The 17,128-nt window shown below is 38.2% G+C and overlaps 2 protein-coding genes across 3 annotated transcripts in view; one reads left to right on the top strand and one right to left on the bottom strand.

The window, feature by feature from the left end:
• The window catches only part of LOC122713166 (autophagy-related protein 16-1), a 552,150-nt gene that overhangs the window by 273,850 nt on the left and 261,172 nt on the right, over nucleotides 1–17,128 (bottom strand). The gene's annotated exons all lie outside the window — the stretch shown is intronic.
• LOC122713165 overlaps nucleotides 1–17,128 on the top strand; it is a 78,958-nt gene that overhangs the window by 58,384 nt on the left and 3,446 nt on the right. Inside the window, exons 3-4 of the mRNA XM_043933367.1 lie at nucleotides 7,164–7,500; nucleotides 10,218–10,883. Coding sequence (XP_043789302.1) covers nucleotides 7,164–7,500; nucleotides 10,218–10,883 — 1,003 coding nt within the window. The remainder of the gene's footprint in view (nucleotides 1–7,163; nucleotides 7,501–10,217; nucleotides 10,884–17,128) is intronic.

Below are 17,128 nucleotides of genomic sequence, written 5' to 3'. Positions count from 1 at the left end.
ATGATCGCAAATATAGTGAATAAATGTTCCATCATAATCGTTATTCTTCGAATTCTCCTTTCTTCTGATTTTATTCACAATCGATTTCGATTCTCGAAGCAATTATTATTCACCTTTATCATTAAGTATATAATACAAATATCAACGATCAAAAGAAATCTTTCTCTTTCTACACACAACGTTTCCTTTTCAAAATTAAAATGCGACGAGCATTCCGCGATTCGCTCGAACAACGCTAACTGAATTTCGCCCGTACAAAAGCCAGTTAAATTTAATACTTCCTACACGCTCCAAGTGAAAAACACTCTCCCCACCAAATGATACGTATATACACATCACTTTGATATACGGAATGTACGCATAAAGGATGTACAATTCGAAGTTGATCAGTTTTTATCCGAGAGGGAGGGAAAAAATGGCATGCAGATACGAAGCTTGGTTTCTGGTTTCTACGAACCAGAGAGAGAGAGAGAGAGAGAGAGAGAGAGAGAGAGAGAGAGAGAGAGAGAGAGAGAGAGAGAGAGAGAGCTTTTTGCAGGGCGATCATTAATATAGCTTATCCCGTTGGATTATTCTCGAACGTCGAGTCGTAAAAAGGGGAGGGACAACCGTGTAAAAGAGCGATGCAAATTAGCGTTTTTCGGTGCTGCTCCATTGGATACCGGTGGCCCATAAAGTTTGGCCGCGTACGTGACGCGAAACAACGGATAGCACGCGTGCTGCCGGTTATCGGATCCGGATTCTTTTTAAAAAAAAAAAAAAAAAAAGAAAAACGATTCGTTCCTCGTTTCGCTCCCTTTGCCGAGGCCGCGACTGTTAACGGGTCAATTTAAGTTGTACGCGGTTATTTCCTGCCGAACTCTCGCAGGGCGAACGTGTCATATCCGTTTTACGGGTCCCGCAGGTTTTCGTGGCGAAATTTTCCTTCCCAGGATGCTGGTTGTAACTGGATGAAATTACTGGATACTCGTACTGATACTCCAAGCGGAGTCTGGGAGAGAAAGGTTTATTCGGTAGAATATACAGGATAATATAAAATAAATATTATTAAATGGGAAATATCGTGGATATATAGTTTTGCACGAACGGATTGTTCGTTTCTTATCGCGTATAAGGGGAATTTTTATGGTGGCGATGTTAAATCCGAAGTTATAAATCACTTTCAAACTCTTTCCAAGTGTTAAATATTAATGAAATGTGGAAAGACGTGGATAAAATCAAACCGCGATATTTAATTTTGACGAGCAACCCCCTTCAACGCACGAAATTACGCGTCCATTTCTTCGAAAAAAATTGCGTCAAAGCGACTTAAACACCGGCAGAAACTCAATTACGGGCGAAAAGCCGCAAGGGGTTGTGCACGCCGTTAAACGGTGCTCGTTGCGTACCGTTGCGAAATTATTATACGAAGGAAAGGAGTCGGTGCTTGAAGAAAAAAAAAAAAAAAAAAAAAAAATAAATAAAGGAAAGAAAAAATACCTCGCTTCGAATCGCATTCACTTATTCGATTTATTTATTTGAGCCCGGCCCAACCTTTCCCCGTTTCCATCCCCACGACCGTTCCATGGAAATTTAATGCAAGTTAGATGCGTCGAACACGGTCGATTCGTATTGAAACGGCGCGCCGCGCTGCGAATAATTTGAGATTCATCGAGATGCACCGGGCCGAGTCACTTGTAATTCTTTTTCCGCCGTTTCCCTCCGCCGTTTTCCTCGAACTCGTCTTACTCGAGTCCACCCCCTCTCCTCTCCCCCTCCCCTTGATCGGCGTTGTCCTTTTTGTCTCTCCATTTGCTCGAAATGGGGCGGCGAGGAAAGATGGTAGGTAGGTGGAATTACGATTGGCGAACGGGGCGACCGAGCAATTGTCCCGAAGTTGAAGGTGGAGTGGAAAAAGGTTGGGGTTTGGTGGGTGGAAGGAGAAGAAAAAGAAGGGAGGAGGGGAGAAGGAGGGACGAGGATGCGGTTAAGGGCGAAACGGCGCGTCCCGGACATCGCTCCGTCGAAGTTAACTTTGCGTTTAACATCTGCCACGAAGGTTAAAATTTCCCTCGAGATTTACTCTAAGTTGTACTAAGGTGTATATATATCTTTTGCCTCGATTTGAGAGAGAGAAAGAGAGAGAGAAAAGAGAGAACAATTCTGATGGATTTAGTGTGAAAGAATGGAGAAAGACGGGGCATTCGACAGAGACCGAGTTCTTGTTTACGCTAGAAAGTTCTTTTTAGAAAGAACGGTATATGGAAAAGGAGAACTATGGTTTGAACATCTTTTTTTCAAAGGGAAAAAACTTTTCGATTAATTAAGCTTGAAATCGATTGAAGAATTAAGAATCCGATACATTTATTAACAAAGCAAAAAACTTGGGACACTCGATTCGGAATGTTCAACGTAGCATTAGTGAGATTGTAACGAGAAGTAAACGTATTTATCGCGTAACTCTTCTTAAAACTCGATTAAAATTAGGAAAACTTTGAACCGCTATAACTCCGAAGATAATGACTTTTTATCGATCAATGAACGATCGTTGGAATCGTGGAATCTTCCCCTTTAAAATGCTTTTTGATTTATCTCGATACGACTTCCGGTTTCCGAGATATCGTCGTGTAAAGAAAAAGGTAATTTTTAATCGTTTACCATCTCCGTCCTTGTCGTTTATTCGGACCTCTCGCTCGCGCCTCGTCTCACTGACCTATTCCAAACTCCAGACAAGCGACAGACACGATTCTTGGAAAAACGTAATAAGCATTTCCAAGAAAAATATATAGGTCATTGACTCGCGAGCCCATTCATAATTTCCGCACCGTTTTTAAGCGCTATGGACACTTTGAATCTTTATATCTCGGCAACCGATCGAGATATCGGGATGAACCAAAAACTGACTTCAATAGCATGGTTTCCTCTATCTTTTGAGTAAGTTTGATGACAAAATGTTTTAGTTTTTTGTTACATTTTTTTTACATGAAAGTGGAAATTATTCGTGATGGAAACGGTTTGTTCTCGTAATTGAAAGTATACGAGAATTTTGAATTTATTTAATTTCAAGTTAATCACGTACTTATGATGAAAAAAATTAATTGTTTTGTAAATTTTACTTAAGAAAAATATAGATTTTCAATTTTTCAACAACTCTTTTAATAATATTGCTTTAAACATTCGAGATATTTCGTATCGAAATATTTTTTTTCCGATTCGTATATGCCTGACGGAATTTCGGCGGAGAGCAATCTAAAGAATCCAAATATTATGGATAATCTATAACATCTATTGTTATTAAATTCTCCCTATAATAATATCCTACAAAACTCGAAGCTATAATTTAATTCTACCTAGAATCATTGTTTCCATCTACCTATATATTTATACATTTTTTTTTAAAAAAAAACCTCACCAAAATCATAATTTAAAAATAATCAATTCTAAACTTCTACCCCATCCCACCCCATAAACAAACAAATATCCTAACTATTTAAAAATATTATAAATTCAATAATACAAGTGAATAAACACAGAGATAAAGTGAAAAAAAAAGGAATAATAAAATCATGAAAAATTAATTTACACGAAAATAGAGAATGAGGAGGGCAATTTGCGCGGAGGAAAATATCGTTCGACGTTTCTATTAGAGATCGATTACGACAGAGGCCGATTGCGTATCCGCGCGTAAATCTTGCCGCGTTCCCAATCAGAGGTCGGATCAGCGAATCGGATAAAAGTTAAATTCGCGATAAAAGCTCGATCGGCGCGCGCGCGCACCCCATTCGTGAAATGAATAATAAACGCAGGGAGGGGGGGATTGGAAAGGGAGGGGGAGGAGAGGAGGAGGGCCGCGCATCGCGGGCCAATTATTCGGATAGCGAACAATTCTGTTGAAACTTGTTGATTTAACGAACGAATAGTCAACTAGATACGTTCGATTACGGAACCCTTCATTTCTGTTTGTGCTGTTTCATCAAACGATATCATCGTTCGAATTTGATCACCTCGATATTGTCGCCCGATCGATAAAAACGGCCCAGACGAGTTCCCTCCCACACGTTTCCAAACTTTATCGTAGACTTGTTGCAGACAAAGAAATTATTCTTTCTTATTCTATCTTGCAAAATTATTGCTCGACATGGTGTATGATATCGAATTTCGATATGCACGGAATCACACGCGATTTGAATCCCGTAATTTAACTTTTTTACAATTATCGACCGCGTTCTTGGTAAGAATCCAAGAACCAACGATAAGTTTATTATTATCGTAAAAAAATTATTATTTTTTTTTTTTTTAAGTGAAAACAAATAATATATGATTCTCGAGGAGGGACGATTCATCGCGGAATATCGATTATCGACCCGATAATACACTTGTCTTCTTCGTTGGGAAATATTCGATGGGAACCAACGATAAGTTTATTATTATCGTAAAAAAAATTATTATTATTTTTTTTTAAGTGAAAACAAATAATATATGATTCTCGAGGAGGGACGATTCATCGCGGAATATCGATTATCGACCCGATAATACACTTGTCTTCTTCGTTGGGAAATATTCGATGGGAATGGGGGCATTTCGATAATCGCGGGAGCCGCAGACGATTCGATTATACGTTCGATTCAATCGCGACGAACCGCATAAGGGCGCGGTGATTTTTCGACTCGAATTCCCACGGACCCTGAGAACCCTGAGAATATTGAAATCATAACGCGCCGGCCATGAATATCATTCAGGTCTTAAGGCAATATAATCCAAAATCGATCGAGCGGTGCAGAATAAATTTGGCACCCCCCATCGCTTTGAGCTTGATGCTCAAACGGGTGGGTGGCAGAGAGAGAGAAAGAGAGAGAGAGAGAGAGAGCCATCAAGTTTGGTCAGATTCGATATTCCAGTTTTTCACTGGATCGAAGCTTTCGTTTCGATGGATGGATAGAAATTTTATTTAAAGTGGTCGCTGATAATGGGGAGATACGGGTATAGAAATGGGAAAAAATTAAAATAATATGAACGAACGTAAAAGATTAATTAACCGGTCTGACAGATCGGGATGAAATGGAATAAAAATAAGGAAAAAAGGTGGGGAAGAAAAATTTTAAACGGTCAAAAATTTAATTTAACATTTAAATCCGATGTTTTATGGAAATTTCATCCGTTTAAAATGTGTGATCACAGGTAAATTCTTATTAATTGACGAAAATTCAAAATTATCAATATTTTTCGACGATTAATCACTATAATACGTAATGAAAGAATTAGGAAATTACGCATCGACACGAGAAATTGCGAAATTGGCAAATGAAATCAATATTTGCTTATATCAAGATACGATCAATAATTAAACATGTTTTGACGTGTAACCATGGTAAACGTTTGTTTATTTCCTTTCATTCTAATAACAAGATAGCACATACTAATCAAAACCAACAGATAATAAATTTGAGTAAAATAAAACTGTACCTGCTTCATTAAGTACCTTCTTCATTGCTCAACGTATTTAAATGAATTCCTTCCATATTATTCTTGAAAAAGAAAAAAAAATTGAAATCCAAATTTATAGAGTGAATTAACCACGAAGCAATAAATTTAAGAGCAAAAAAATATTATATCACAATTCATTACCCGGACTCCAATTCCAATTGCCCATTTCTATCATTCCAAATAAGTACTTGCAACGCGTAATTCCTGCCGTATTTAAGCCTAGAAGGGGGAAAAAGGGGAACAAGGATAAGCAATCAGAAATGTAACGTCCCTATTTCCGGTCCAAGTCGTCCGGTATCACGTTCATCCCATGCGGGCATTAACGAACACGGGCAAAAAACGAAGGAAAGGGACGGGAAACTGTCCTCTGTAAACGCTCTGTAAATTAGTGTTTTCGCGGTTCAACTATGGCTGCTATGGAACTATTATGGCGCAATAATCCCGGTAGCGCGTAATAATTGCTTCGACCAACCTTTAGAAAAAAAAAAATAGAAGCGAAACCGAGGCAATATACCCTCGTATATTTATTTTAAACCGTGACACGGTTGTAAAGGGAGTTCGAGCGTGAACCTTTCCGAGACGTCAAATGTTTCCGTCTCACGCCATTGAAGAGGCGCGGAACAATTTTCATCTTGTTCTTTTTTGTAGATGAACGTTTATCGTCGTAAGGAAATATCAACAACAACGATTAGATTGCGTACGATTGGTCGCGGTGTTGTCGCGTTTATCGAGGAAAAAAATGAAAAGGGAGAGAACGATTGGACGAGAGAGCGTAAAATCGAGAAATGGAGAACGCTTATGGAGCAGTTGATCGATCCCCCAAAGATCCAAGTTTTTCTTCCAAGTTTGTCGAGTATAGCGAGAGTCGAAATAAACATATCGATTTTCGTGATGTGTCAATACTTTCTTCTTCTAATAATAAGTTCGTTTCACAAACTTTTGCTTTGATATCGTGCTCGAGAAGAGGATCAGATTCGCGTTTAGAGCTCATACACGATAAACTTGTACAATTTTTGGTGTATTTTCAAGGGTGTTTCAAGGGTTATTTACTATGAGTCGTAATTCATTCGATGATGGAACATGGAAATCTTTTAATGTGAATTTTAAAATTTAAAACTTCCATTAAGTTATTGATAGAATTCGCGCGTATAATAGTAATTGAGATAACGAATTTTTCAACTTATGCATTTATGCAAAGAGAAGTAAAAATTATTCAATATTTTTTTCCCACGTAGTTATTTCTATAATACATAACGCATTGTGCAACTTATGCGTATTATAATCAATATTTAAAACGTTTCACGTGTAACGAGACTACTTTTCAATCATTTAAATTGGAATAATGTTTATTGTCAAAAAATTTTCACACATGTGCTGCTTAATACGTTCAATATCGTTTAAATATTCATTTCAGTGTATGTATAAATATTCGACTTGATATTACAAAAAAAAAACATTTTAAACTGACATTATAACACGTTGCAAATTTCCAATTAATTATCCAATTTTAAATTATACATTATAAAATTTCCCTCTTCGACGTATCACAAATAATATGCCAATCAAATAAATCAAATTTTAAATAATTTATTAATCGTCGATATTATTACATATCCATCAACTTGTTCGTTTTATTACTGTAATATCATCGCAATATTTATTATTATTAACAAAAAAATCCTTAACCATTTTTGCTTCAGATCTGCCAATTACGCAAATGCAACGAAACAATGCGAATTATCGGACATGGACCGGCTGACCGTCGCCGGATCGAACGCTTTCCAATCCTCCAAGGGATTCGATTACCTTGAGAACCACTGCGTGGACGAACCGGTGAAACTCTGCGAATTCAAGAAACTGTCCGGCCGTATTTTGAAAACCGTGGATTCCGTTTACCAAGATGTTGGCAGCACCGAGGAGTGCCGGGAGCTTTGCTTGAATTCCCCGTTCCGTTGCCATTCCTACGATTATGGCGACACAGGTGACATGGTATGCCGTCTCAGCCATCACTCCAGAGCCACCCTTTCGGATATCCAGGTGAGGGATCGTATAAGAGATCCTTTTGACTTTGTTAAAATTATTCGTGTGACGATATTAATCGAGTTTTCCCCTTTTTTTCTTTTCGTAAAAAGTGAAATAGAAATTTATTTATTAGAATTTATTTATTATTTATTAGAAATTTATCGTACTCTTCGTTGGATCTTGTTTTTTGATCTACGCGAAAATAATGACCGACAATGATTTGTGATCGTTGATGATGAATGAGAGGAGATTAGAGAAATTGATGCAAATATCATAATTTCATGCAGTTATAGATTGTTTTTTTAAACTTAATAACAGAGCTACCTCGATTCTATCTCAATTTTCCGTGTATCATGCTCAATGAATAGTTTGAAAAACGTTTGAAAAATTGAGAAATCCTTTGATGATCGTAAGCTGATCGCATTCAGGTCGGAGATAGTCGTTGACTTTTTGCATAAATGATCACCTGCGCATTAGCAGCGTGCATTAACGGGTTATAATTCAAAAAAATAGGTCAGATGGAATACACGTGAATTTATTCCATCTGTATCCTCTATCTACCATTAGTGTCGATTCTACGCGACCTGATACACATACAAAAATAACGTCCAATGTACTACGAAAAAGAAAAGAGACAAATCTTCTCACAATAAACGATTAGTTTCATTCGCAAAAAAACTTGAAATAAAAATTTAATATTCGAACGAAAAAAATATTCTATATTCCCAACCATAAAACAGTTTCACTCGTGCATTTTCCAATCGACGAGGAATAACAACAATCCCCCATTAATTCCCTCCTACGAGCCATCGTTTTCCATTTTAAATTTAATTTTTCCCAAAAACAAAAAGTTTTCTTTGTCCAAATTTATAATCCAATATTTCCTATATTATTATTCGTTTACAAAATGGCAGATATACATCGAGATATATCTACTTGGTATTTTCAACAACCCTCCAAAAACCAACCCTAAAATTTTCGTTCTTTTCGTTCGATGGGTGGTCGTACGACGTACACGTTTAATAAAATTGTCGTTCAACCGTTGTCTCCCCCCTCCTCCCCTCCCCGTCATGCGAAATTTCGTTGCGTCAACTTACTTTAATTTATTTGGCGGACGCGGGGATGGTAAAACAATTCGACGTCAATTTCGTGGGGGATAGAGAATTCGGTTGGAAATCGTGGACCGCACATTTCCACGTACCTCCTCGTGAAAGGGCCGGCAGGGATTTTCTGTAAACGTGATTACATTGCACACGTGCAAACCGGGTCGAACAATTCTCTGTGAGAACGCGTTCCGTGGAAAATCGAGTTTCCATCGCAGATGCTTACCCTGTGACTGGGGCTCTTCAGCTTACGTGCATACGGTACGCCGCCCTGAGAAACTCAAGACAAAGACTTTTCTTCTCGCCAACCTGTTGAAGAAGTCGGCTCACTCTATTTCCACTACCGTTCGAATTGAATCACTGCTTCTTTTTTTTTTTTTTTTTTTTNATCGTACGGATTTTTTTTTTTTTTTTTTATCGGATCTTTATCTCACAGTGATTCGATATATAGGAAATATATACGAGTTTCTTGGAAAGAAGAAACGAAAGTGGCTTTTTTTATTTATTTCAACGGTGATGGTATGGAAAATTGTAGAACAAGTTGAAACACTTCTCGTATAAATTTAAATGAAAGATATTTAAATTATTGGAATATTTTTTTTTTTTTTTTTACTAGAGATCGATCATCTTTTGAATTTGGATACGAATTGGACGATTGTTGTGCACGCGCTGAAGTAAATAAGAAAGAATAAAATTTCTTCGTCGGGATCCATTGTTCGAGTTTAAATGTTCCACGACAAATATCCTATGAATTTTTGAAATTTAATTTAATTCTATATTTTTATTTTATTTTCTCACTTAGAATAATAACTTTCTCGAATCTTTGTCGTTAAAGAAAAAAGGATAACGTTTCAAACTCGTTTTCTATGTTATTATTATTAAATAAATATAATTTAAATAACACGTTACAATAATTGTAAACGGATAATATGATACCGTGATTTTCGTGAATGAACGAGTTCCATCGATTTGATGCATTTGGCAATTTATTCGAGATTGTTACGATAAATAAGGACACATTTGTGACAATTTAAGTTCTATAAATAGCGGATAATTATAACACTGGTTAGCTATTTTAATAGAAATATGCAAATTGTTATTACTCAGGCGACCCAGATTATCGTATTATCGAGAAGAATTATCGAATTAGCATAACCGATCGATACACGTACGTACCTAATAGTATCGAATGACAGTTTGTTTACGATATGTAAATTACAATCCATATTTCGTAACGTAATGTAAGAAAAATTTTTTTTTACCAACATGTATTTATATACACATAAATACCCTGTTTATAATCCAGTATATCAATCATTTTGCCTAATAGGCCGAGGCAATAATCGCGAAATTATGCGCAACGTATATGATACAACATCGACATGAGATTCATTTAATAGAATAATATTTATAACGTTGCGAGAGTAATTTAATCAATTCAATTTTTGTGTCCGAATCCGAACGAGAAAAATACAGACAAATTAAAAATGACCATCCTCCATACTTACATACATGTGCAAAAAAAATTTGGCCAAATCAACAATAGATTAATAACATCGAGTCGAATCACGAATAATTCGGAACGAAGATTCGAAGAGAGAACAATAATTACGCATCTCTCGTTTCCAGGAGCCTTATCTTGACGTGCCGGAGGGATCGACGTACGAGTTGAGCTCTTGCTACAACGTGACCATAGATTGCCGGGCCGGTGACATGGTGACGAGGATCCAAACGAGCAAATTGTTCTACGGAAAGGTGTACGTGAAGGGGTCGCCGAATTCTTGCGTGCAGGACGTGAAGGGGGCGTTGGAGTTCGAGCTGAAAATGGCGTACGACGATTTGGAGTGCAACATAAGGCAGCAGGGGTTGGGCCGTTACCTGAACGACGTCGTGATCCAACACCACGACACCATTGTCACCAGCTCCGATCTCGGCCTGGCCGTCACCTGTCAATACGATCTCACCAACAAAACCGTGTCGAACGAGGTCGATCTCGGTGTGCACGGCGAAATAACACCCGCTCTGTCCGAGGAAGTGATCGTCGACTCGCCCAACGTCGCCATGAAGATCACCGATCGTAGTGGAAACGAGGCAATCCCGTCCGCCGAAGTCGGCGATCCGTTGGCCCTCAAGTTCGAGATACTCGACCCGAACAGCCCGTACGAGATCTTCGTACGCGAGCTGGTCGCCATGGACGGCGTCGACTCCAGCGAGATAGTCTTAATTGACTCGGATGGCTGCCCCACCGATCACGTCATCATGGGCCCCCTCTACAAGTCGGCCACCACGGGCAAGGTAAGCTCCAGGCTAATGCTTATCATTTATCGTCGGCGATAACACCATCTAATAACTACCACCCCAACTTCTCGATAGAGAGATTACTTTCTCCCTCTTTTTCCCAAACAGAGGGAACGTATCAACTCGTCATTTTTGTGAAAGAAAGTGATTAAAAAACACGCGAGAGTGGGATTCCTAGACGTAAGAATTATTATTACATACTGGTCGATTCTAGTAATAATTTTCTTCGAGTTTCTTCGAGTCGATGATACAAAAAAAAAAAAAAAAAAAAANGATTCTAATTTGACGGACTGATAGAGCTAATAGAGATGCTCGATCGAGATAATGTCGATATAGGCGACCGTTATGGGAAACGTTTGGGTTCTCTCTCTCTCTCTCTCTCTCTCTCTCTGTCTGTGGGATATGGAGTAGCGGAGCTGGAAGAAACTGCGAGTCAACAAGTCGGTCCAACCGTGTGCTAATCAATCACTCGGTCGGATTTTACGACGGGAAGCAATTTGCTCGAGCCATAACTGGTCGCAAACGTTGTCTTGGCCGCTTCGTTGATGCGTTGATAGCAGCTTCGGGGGCTCGTTATTATTTTCACCGTGTAAATGCCGGCTGTCGCTTGAAAATTTGGAAGGTAAACAACTCTTCGTCACCGGCAAATAGTAATATATATATATATAGGAATATTATTCCGGATGGAGTTGTGAATTCAGCTAGAAATCTCGTCAAGTGGATAATTGAACATATTTATATTCTTTATATATTCTTTCGAATCAGAGAGATAATATAAAAAGAAAGAAGGAAAGAATTAAAGTCATTGTAGTTTCTATAAATTTGATCAAAGAGCAAAGGCGATAATCGATATTGTGATACTAGCAGTATAATGTAATTTAAAGAAGCATTTGATTACTCGTGAGGAAAAGAGGACAAAGGGAAGAGGAAGGCAGAGTAAATAAAACACTCTCCCAGGAGGGTAACCTGGACCGATGTATTTCACTTACCCCTTAATGCAATATCACTTACCATGTGCCCCAGAGATATTTCCATTTTGATCATCTGTTCGCAAAGAGAGGAGTAAGAGAACTATGAAAATCAACGATAACGGCGAAAATCTTAGATTGAAACGTTTCTTTCTTTCTTCCTTCGTTATATTATATAACTCGTATATTCGAGAATATAATGCTTCCATTAAATTCCTACCTAAACACTATACGCAAGGAAAAAATTCTATCGAAGAAATTTCCATTTCTTTTTTATCAATAGTGATAAAAAAATTGATTTAATTCGCCTCTTTTGTATTTATATTTCGTGTAAGGAAAAACAGTAAAGTCGATATGCTTTCATCGGTAAACACACGTCGAGACGTTGATCAATGATCGAAGCGGCCACCCACAATCAAAGATGGACAGATCGATGGATCAACGATCCCAACGACTCGTGTCGAAGTGTCGAAACACAGCTGAGTCATCAAGTGAATGAAACGTAATTCCACGCGCAAAGGTACACGCACGTGTGGTTTGACGCGTGTGCGACAAATAACAAAATAAATAAATTAATATATGATAAACAATTGAGCAACATCGAGGCGGAGAGGTATCCCCCCATTTATCCACTTCAAAGGTTCTGGAAAATATATATTCGAGACTTATCCACCATAAATATTAACGCTTCGTTAAACGTTATTTATCGTTCCCGTCAATTGTCCCCCTCCCCCTTCCCACCGCAGCCGTATCTGTTCAAAGAGATGCATTAATCATCGAAACACACGGTGTCGTTTAAAATTCGGTTTAATGGAATTAGAAAGTCGAGCGGCGGAATGGACTTACGAACGCATCAAGAACGAGAGGCGAGATTATTAATTATAGCGATCAATTACGCGTGGAATTTCTTCGTGTGATTTCGCTGAGAATAAGGTAAAGGATGTAATGAATCTCGCGGCAAATTGCGAAATTTCAATTACAGTCATCGGCTCCTTGTTATGATTTTACCATGGACGAAGGTGGAAGCTTGTTGAAAATAAAACGTCAAAAGGATTGATACGCCTTTAATCATGAAGAATGATGATGGCGCATGACTGTCCCAACACGATGCGAGAGATATTTCTCGCGGTAATGATCATTCCTTTCCCATCAGGAAGCGTAAAATTAGCTCCCAAGATCGCGTTGACGAAGGAAGGATACAATTTGTTCGACAGTGGATTGGATTATTCCAGATAGAATAGGTCGGAAAGCTTTAACCACATTGGATAAATTGTAAGGATTATATGAAATCATTTTAAACGGTTAGAAATATTAGACACTTTAGATAAATTGAGAATGAGGCAGGATGGTACTTATCTGTACGATAAATCTATTAAAGCTAGATTGAAACTTTTTTCGTTTATCGGGTATCAATATCTGGAAGAGACTTAATATAACGTAATAATTTCACGTAATGTGTATAGTTTCTACTTATTTCGATCGTACTCACGTTTCATTAAATTCTAGAATCTCTTTTGTCTCTGGGGGAAAAAATTTACTGTATCGCAAGTATCAAATTTTTATTCGTTTAAAAAATAAAAATTTTCAAAGTATCGAAATCCTAACCTCACTTTTCGTTAAATTCTCGAACCCTTATTTTCACTTTGTTTGCTTTCAGCCGATGCTTTCGGTGTAATTGAAAATCAATTAAAATACTTGGAGATTATCCCAGCAATAAGAAGCCACTGATTTTAACCACGGTAAATCTCGGCTCGTTAACTTTTTCTTTTTCTTTTTTCTTTTTTATTGAGCTCGAGACAAGTTAAAAAATAAAGCACTAGGCCAATTTCAATCGCCAAGCCACATCGACGAATAATGACATACGACTATCCTAACGACGTGAAAGATTATTCCACTCCAATAATGATCGTTCCTTCCGCGTATGCCGCATAAGGAAGCACAAAATTAGCTCCAACACTGTATTAGCACGTAGAGAGAGAGAGAGAGAGAGAAAGAGAGAAGGGAGGGGAGGGCTGGAACATCATTAATTCTTGCAAATTTTATCGGCACGAGATGATCGTCGCCCGAGATAAGGAAACTTCACACGTCGTATGATTTAAGAGGTAGCTGTCATGGTCACGAATGATTTCGAGTTTTCTAGCCACTAGATATAATTATGCTCCTTAAGTGAACTTCTCGTGTACAAGATCCATCCGCGCGATAAGCTCTTGAACCTTTGGCCATTTTTTCCCAATCGGCTCGAGTTCCTCATCAACTGGCTGGAATCTAAAGATCGTTACCGATAATATAACAGTATTCCATAGTTAACAACGTTATGCAATCGAAATTTTTCACCGAGCGACCCCTGCCTCCCTTGGGGAAGCTATTGTCCATTTAAACCTTGACCCAACCGATTTCTAATCGAATCGTCCCGCGTTCGTGTACCGATGATCCGTCTGTCCGAGGAGAGTAAAACAAACCGATAATATAACGGTACTCTAACGACGTTATGCAATCGAGATTTCTTAACAAGAAACGACTTCTGCTTCCCTTTACAAGAAATTATTATATCCGTCTGAAATCTCGACCTTAAAGATTACAAGAACATTACACTAATTTATCTTAATTTGCATGTTACGCGCGATTGATTGGAAATAAGATCGAAACAAATCGATGATATAACAGTATTCCACGATCAACAACATCATGCAATCCATAATTTTTCCACGAAACGACCTGTACTTCCTTTAGAAACACCATTGCCCGCCTAAGCGTCCACCTGACTCGATTTCCAAGAGCAAGCCCATCCCGTCGAACGCGATTAATGGAAATTAAACCGATCGTGTAACAGTATCCCATAGTCGGCAGTGCTTTGCAATCGAAATTTTTCATTAAACGACCTCCGTTTCCCTCAGGAAGGCTATTGTCCGTTTGAACCTTGACCCAACCGATTTCTAAGAAACGCGTCCATCGCGTCCATCGGGATCGATTGATACTGCGTATTACGTGCGATTGATGGTTGGCCTGTCCAAGGGGGTAAAACAAACGGATCGTTACGACATAGTGGCAGGTATAGAAAGAAGAATGCGCCGGGTGGGGAGGAGGGAAGGGACAACAAGGGGCATACCGCCTCGTTAACTCGCCGTTCCACATCATTTGCCCGCGCGGGTGGGGGCGCGGCACGGAGCAATATCGCTTTATTAGAAAGTAATAACAGTCCCTCCCGGTCGAAAGAAAGAGAAAATTTATATCCGTTAATCCAGGAAAGATGCTGCGCATCGAGATATATCACCGAGTCGTGTACACCCTGACACCCGGCCTAGGAGACGGGAGAGAGAACCCGTTCCATTCGTACCACGATCTCGTCCAGCCGATTCTACGGATCACGCGAGCTAACCTCATTTCCTCTCGAGACTTGTCCAAGTAACGAGGCCTGGATCTACGAATGGCCGCTCGTACGTGCCCCCTCGTACACAGGAAATTACAATTCGTGGAACAAGAATCTGGATATAAGAAGAAGCGCCGCCTTCGTAACGCGTTGGACACCCTTAATCGGTGTACCTTTCACGCGTGTAACGTTTTGAAATGTTAAAGAAACATGAGGAGCATGACGTTTTAATTATTGCGATATAACCGAGAGATGTGTACACATGACACGCGGAATATAGATAGATCGAATTAGAAGATTACTAGATCCCGAAAGTGCACGTATTTTATCATTCCATTTCTTCTTAAATAATCAAGCTAATAATTGTGAGAACGAAGTTGTATGCATATTATATATAAGATTGATACGTAGATTGAATTGTAGATGTAATAATTTATTCATGGTACAAAAAGGACGGGCCAAAGCCTTGTCAAAGGTGGACAAATTAAATACATTAATCCGTTTGAGATTTTATTTATGATTCACAGAGAACGAAGAAAATAAGAAAATCTAAATTTTATCTTCACTCGTTCGATATCAAAGTGTTCGAACATCTTGTTTCCAAGAATTGAGAAATAATAAAAGAGACTAAGCTTAACACACGTAATCATCCCTATCGATGATTCCGTCACGTTTCCTTTTTAAGAATAATCTTTGCATTGTTCGAAGCATTTTAAGAGATCCTTTTTATAAAATGGCGGATGTAGCTCGTTCCTGGGGGACCGTTGCGGCTGATTCTCATTGCGCGGAACAAAGAAACGTATATTTATCGTGTATAACTATGGAACTGGGTTTTCCCAAGCTACAAATGAGTCCGATTTTTTCTTTCTCTCTCTCTCTCTCTCTCTTCTTCGCTGGTAACGTTACTCGTTAATAATTTCCGTTGTTTTTAACTCGAGCACGGGGAATTGAACGAAGGAAATGGTGGATTATTAACGCATAGAATGGTTGATTAAAACTAAAAAGAAAGAGATGGAATCGGGTGCTCGAGGATCGGGTGAGAGTCGTCGAGATTAACGCGTGTGCAAGGAATTCATTATGGAAGCGTTAAAAGTGGAACAAACGGATGGATTATTTGGTGAGAAATAATAATTCAATGGGGGAGAGGGTAGAGGGATAGCAAAAATTAACACAAGAGAATTCTTCTTTCCGGGCGGATCTGGAAATGGCCGCCGGTGAATTTCTCGGAGTGGAGGAGAATACTCTTCTCCTTTAAATAAACATGTTGAATTGAGACAAAAACGGGAGGGAGGAGACGAAAGGGACGTGTCCTTCTTACGAAAATAATCCCTCTTTCGGTTGATCTTCCTTTTTTCTTCGCGTATGCTCTGTGAAACGTGGCTAATTATAAAACGTTGAAGAGAAAAATAAAATTTTAAGATTTCTTTATATTCCCATTAAAGTTAAAGAAAATTAGCTTTTTCCTTGTCACGAAAATAATTTAATTTTACATTTTCACAGATATATTCTCAATTTTTCTAGATAAATTGCGAGCAAGGGTGAAAAATAAGGGAAAAATATATTGTACAAAGTTTTCGTTCGAGCATTTCTCCATGGAAATCTTTATTATTCGTTTGGAACAAATTATTTTCAAATAATTTCGATCATTTCGAGTAATAGAAGATAAAAAACGATAACAATAAACGAAGCTCTTTACACAAGAGTCTCAAAGTTATTCGTAGAAAATTAATTTTGAAAAAAATAAGTAAAATTTATAAAATATCAAGTTTATACAATATTCTTATTTTCCACTTAATAAAATAAATAAAATTAGAAAAACTTAGAAATACTCTTCACATATAATTAATGACAAAATCAAAGGTATATCGTTACCGATATTTCGCCTTCGTGGTGTAATTTTATTAACC

This window comes from Apis laboriosa, unplaced genomic scaffold (genome assembly GCF_014066325.1).
Source record: "Apis laboriosa isolate Shangri-la unplaced genomic scaffold, ASM1406632v1 scaffold231_cov149, whole genome shotgun sequence".
Taxonomy (NCBI): domain Eukaryota; kingdom Metazoa; phylum Arthropoda; class Insecta; order Hymenoptera; family Apidae; genus Apis; species Apis laboriosa.
Note: the sequence above shows the minus strand (reverse complement) of the source record. Positions and strands in the feature narration are given on the sequence as shown.